The sequence below is a fragment of the Nanorana parkeri genome, unplaced genomic scaffold (genome assembly GCF_000935625.1).
Source record: "Nanorana parkeri isolate BGI_ZX_2015 unplaced genomic scaffold, ASM93562v1 scaffold606, whole genome shotgun sequence".
Taxonomy (NCBI): domain Eukaryota; kingdom Metazoa; phylum Chordata; class Amphibia; order Anura; family Dicroglossidae; genus Nanorana; species Nanorana parkeri.
The window spans coordinates 148,222-153,645 of record NW_017306874.1 but is presented as its reverse complement, the minus strand read 5'-3'; the positions used below and the strand labels follow the sequence as shown (position 1 = coordinate 153,645).

At 39.9% G+C, this 5,424-nt stretch overlaps 1 protein-coding gene across 1 annotated transcript in view; it reads right to left on the bottom strand.

Moving 5' to 3' along the window:
* Positions 1-279: 279 nt before the first annotated feature.
* Positions 280-5,424, bottom strand: part of LOC108792137 (interferon-induced protein with tetratricopeptide repeats 5-like) — a 16,977-nt gene continuing 11,832 nt past the window's right edge. The window contains exons 2-3 of the mRNA XM_018562840.1: positions 1,124-1,511; positions 280-1,080 (exon numbers count right to left, since the gene is read on the bottom strand). Coding sequence (XP_018418342.1) covers positions 280-1,080; positions 1,124-1,511 — 1,189 coding nt within the window. The remainder of the gene's footprint in view (positions 1,081-1,123; positions 1,512-5,424) is intronic.

Here is a 5,424-nt window from a genome sequence, read left to right as displayed (position 1 = left end):
AAAGTGTAGTATGCCATAGCAAGCTTTACATTTACAGTATTCAGTGCAATAATGACGTCTTTTGGCTTCATGACATCAGTATATCCTCATATACTGAAATAAACAATGTTATATTATGATAATGTGGCATACAAAGCAGCACAAGCTTCTGAATACTCTTCGCTATCTGGGTCCAGCAGATGGGCCTTTTCATAGTTCTTCAGTGCTGTGACTGTCTTTCTTGCTGGTTGATAAACCCAAGCAAACCATATCCAGTGGCATCCATTGGATTTTGGGATATCATGGTTTTTGCAAGTTTTTCAGTGCTCCAATTGCAAATCCTCTGAATATTGTTTGACTTTGTATCTCTATCGCTTCCTTATAATGCTTTACTGCTTCAGACTTCGACTTTCTAGAATTAATTAAATATTGTGCCCAGTTGTGATGGAGCTCTTGTTTCTGTTCACAGCTGAGATTTTTCATTGTCAGAGTTTTCCCAAATTCTTCTTCGGCTTTTTGGTATTCATTTGCTTCTATATATATATCAACCAATAGAATGTGAGCTGCCACAAATGACCTATTTAACTCAATAGATCTTTCAGAGTGAAATATGGCATTTGAAATGGCTTCATCATTTGGCCGACCTTGTAATCCTCTGTGCTTATTGATCAATGTTTTGTAACACTTACCAAGCTGATAATGATTAGCACTGGAATTAGGAGTTAAACTATCTGCCTTCTTCAACAATTCAATAGCTTTTACCATATTTTCTTTCCTTTGGTAAAACATTGCCACATATCGAAGGACATATGGGTTTTCAGGTTGTTCTTGTAGAGCTTGTTCTATTAACACAGTTGCTTGTTTATGGTTTTTCAGATAATTATATTTCAAAGCAAGGAGAACCTTCACCAATGTATCACTGGGATTTAATTGAACAGCTCGTTCCAAGAGTGGAAGAGATTTGTTAGCTGGTATTGTGAGGAAAGCCAAACCTTCCGTTCTATACACAGCGATGGCATAGCCTGAATTCAATTCCGGATCTTCTGGGTTGAGATTCAGAGCTTTTTCAAAGCACTCAGCAGCACACTGATAATATTTTATCTTGTTCAGCATATATGTCTAACAGAAGTGTATTTTGCATTGCAGGAGACTCATATTTCTGTAAAATGGTCTGCACCTTTTCAGCATAGGTGAAACCCTTGTCAACCTGGTTCTGGTGGTAATAAACCCAGGCAAAGTTACCATACATTACAACTCTCTTCACATCTGTGTCTTCAGATGTGCTGGATGCTGGGATTTCTGCTTCTGCTTTTTGCAGCTGGAGCAAGGCTTCATCATGGTCTCCTTTAAGATGCTTTAGGTAAGCCAGGATGTTGTACTTCCTGTGATTGTATGCATTTGGCAAAAATACAATCTGGTAATTTAGCCGTTCTTCCACATTATCGATGTCTACATCTTCTCCACACAGGTTCCAAGTAAAATGACATTGTAGTTCCAGTAGACGATCCTTCAAGGAATTCTTAGAAATGTCACTGAAAAATTAGACATGGAGATAACAATGTATTACAATAGTGATAGAAGAACTTGCTTGGGTCTGATTCGCATTTGTGAACTTTAATAAAAACTCAATTAAAGTCAATCTTGAGGCAAATTTGGAAAATCAATGTCTCAACAATTCTCTCCATTAATAATTCTCTTGCTAATAGGCAAGGGATTGCCAAACGAAGGGCACAGGGAGCTGGGCTGTAATGAGATACATGTACCAGAGCAAACAAAAAAAATTACAAATTTAGTTTGGCTGGGAGCAGTGATTTTAATAATGCTTTAAGGGCAACATTAAAATATAGATTTTTTTTAAAAAGCTGTTAAAATTGCCAGCAAATGCATTCATTTGTAAACAAACAGATGTGGATTCCCTTCATTTATAGCAGACCATTATCCTAAATGAGGGTCAGATATAGAAGTTAACCACTTCCGGGCCGCAATACGCCTATAGCCGTTTTCTTGGTATTGTTTTTAACAGCCACTGATAGCTGTTGATGTACAAGCAATCCAGCATCTATACAGCCACTCCCGGTGCCCTCCCCTCCCCCCCCCGCCGCGGCTGCCGTTGGCTTCCCCGGGCACCGCTGTCCCCGTGCTGTGCCTGGGAGCATGTGGTTGGTCTCCTCGCAACGATCGGAGAGAGAGTCAGCGGCTTCCAGCCCATGATCTCTCATCCGATCACTGGACCCGGAAGTGATGTGTATTGCATCACTTCCGGTGTCACTCGTTACAGTCTCAGTCTCTTAGAGCCAGGAGAAGAAGATGGGGAAGAAGATCTCTGCTTCCTCACCTTCTTTGGGATCCCTAGGTGACATTAGGGGTTTGAAAGAACCCAGATGTCTCCATAAAGAGGGCCTGTCATACCCTATCTGCTATTACATAGGGAGCTTGTTAGCCCCCTATGTGATAGCAATAAGGTTAGTGTAAAAAAAAGTGTTTAAAAATTATAAAAAGGAAAGTAACATATAAGAAAAATAAAAAAAGCAAAAATAATTTTTTAAAGTCCCCCGCCCCCCACGTGCACGCACATACACACACAAACAAGCGTCGGTGCGCCTACGTGCGAAAACGACAATTGCGCTACACATGATACATATCGGTGTGAATGTCAGAGGGAGAGCAATAATGCTAGTGCTGTCAATTACTGTCACCACTAAACTGATGAGCGGTAAAAGCGTTTAAAATGTTCCCTATGTGAAATTTTGGGTATTGCCTATGCAATTTTAAGGTTTGACATATTTTGTACCTATTTACCCGAGGTGATCCCGTCTTTCATATTTTACCAAAAAATTGGGTATTTTATTATGTTTCTGTGCACTAAATTTAGCTTATTTTATCATAAAAATACTAGTTTGATAAACAATTGCGCAAATACCGTGCGACATAAAAAAAATGCAACTAGCATTTTTTTATTCTACAGGACCTCTGATTTCAGAACATATATCATTGTTTGGGGGTTTGAAACTGTTTTCTAGCCAAAAATGTATATTTTATCATGTGTGCGCAAATAGTAAGAAAATGCTCCGGACAGCAAGTGGTTAAGGGTGGATCCCCTCCCCCCAAAAAACATATGGTGGTCCCCCCTTTAGTTCTGGTATGAATTTGAAGTGGGACCTCACACAAAATAAATGACTACTAGAAGCTACATGTAGAGTCCTATGTATAATTCTGCTCCAAAGAAACAGCTAATAAGGTAAGAAATATTTTTTTATAAAAGTTATTTTTTTAGTACCCTGTGTTATTGGGAACAGGTAACAAACATACAGTGGGGTTCCTCACATTTTACTACAAAAGTGGATACTTTAATTTGCACAGTTACATAGTTACATAGTTAGTCATGTTGAAAAAAGACACAAGTCCAAGAAGTTCAACCTATAGAAATAAGAGAAAATAAAAAAAGAAGAAAAACCTAAAACAGAACGCTACGCCCACAATTACCCACTGTTGATCCAGAGGAAGGGAAAAAAAACCCTATAAAGCATGGTTCAATTTGCTCCAACAGGGGAAAAAAAATCCTTCCTGATCCAATGAAGCAATCGGATATTCCCTGGATCGACAATCTCTGATGCTTAATATACCTAAAAGAAGCCAATATCCAGTAATATTCTGTGCATTTAGGAAAACATCCAGATTTAAAACCGTTAACTGAGCTGACTAGAACTATCTCCTGGGGGAGTCTATTCCACATTTTCACAGCTCTAACTGTGAAGAATCCTTTCCATATGCAAAGGTTAAACCTCTTTTCCTCCAGACGCAAAGAGTGCCCCCTTGTCCTTTGCAGTGACCTTAAAGTGAATAATTTGGCACCAAGCTCACTATATGGACCATTTATGTATTTATACATGATGATCATGTCCCCCCTTAATCGCCTCTTCTCCAGAGAAAACATATTCAGGTCAGTTAATATTTCCTCATAGCTAAGCTCCTCCATGCCTCTTATGAGTTTTGTCGCCCTTCGCTGCACTTTCTCCAGTTCCACAACATCCTTTCTGTGAACTGGTGCCCAAAACTGAACTGCATATTCCAGATGAGGTCTTACTAATGCTGTGTACAGGGGCAGGATGATGTCTCTGTCTCTGGAGTCTATACCCCGTATAATACAAGAAAGTATTTTGCTTGCTTTAGAAACTGCAGCTTGACATTGCATGCTATTATTCAGTCTATGGTCTACCAGAACACCAAAATCTTTCTCCATCATTGACTCCCCCAAACATACTCCCCCTAGAGTGCATGACACATGCATGTTTTTAGTCCCCAAGTGCATAACGTTGCATTTCTCAACATTAAACCTCATTTGCCAAATAGATGCCCAATCACACAGAGTATTCAGATCTGCTTGTAGTTGGAGACATCGTGTAAGGAGTGTATTCCACTACATAACTTGGTGTCATCTGCAAACACAGAAATAGTACTTTTAATCCCCAATTCTAGTGTAAGGGGCCCAACACTGAACCTTGGGGGACACCACTAACAACCTCAGATTACCACTCTCTGAATGCGGTCTTTGAGACTGTTTTCTATCCAATTACAGATAGAATACTCTATACCTACTGACCTTAACTTACACATTAACAGCATGTGGGGAACTGCGTCAAACGCTTTTGCAAAGTCCAAGTATACTATATCCACAGCCATTCCTCTGTCCAATTTATTACTCACTTCCTCATAAAAAGAAAGTCGATTTGTTTGACAACTTCTCTCTTTTGTGAATCCGTGCTGACTATCGCTTATGAAATAATTTTCAAGCAAAAACAATTGCATGTGATTCTTGATCAAGCTTTCAAGTATCTTCCCAACTATTGAAGTTAAGCTTAAAGGGCTGTAATGACTTGCTAAAGACTTTGATCCCTTTTTAAATATAGGCACCACATTGGCCTTGCGCCAATCCATCGGTATCAAGCCAGTCAGAGTGTCTAAAAATGAGATACAATGGCTTTGAAAATATAAAGCTCAATTCTTTGAGGACACGTGGGTGTAAGCCATCTGGACCAGGTGCTTTGTTCACCTTAATTTTGTCTTACTGTTTCTGGACCATATCAATAGTCTGCCATTGTGGTTCATTAGAGGCTATGGCACTGCTATCCCCATTATGGACTTGAGTTACATCCTGTTACTTGCTGTGCACAGAGCTGAAGAAAGTATTTAATAGACTTGCCTTCTCTTTGTCCCCAGTTACCAACTCTGAGACACCTCTACTCCAAGACGCGAATGGCATTCAGGAGCTCACGAATAGCATTCGGGAGCCCCCGGATGCCATTCGGAAAGACTTTGCGTGTGTTATATAGGTGGAACAAGCTCCGTGATCAGGGTCATAACTAGAAAACACAGGGCCCCATAGCAAAATTTTGTATGGGGCCCTGTGATTTCTAGTTACACCCCTTGCAGAGCCCACTTGAGATC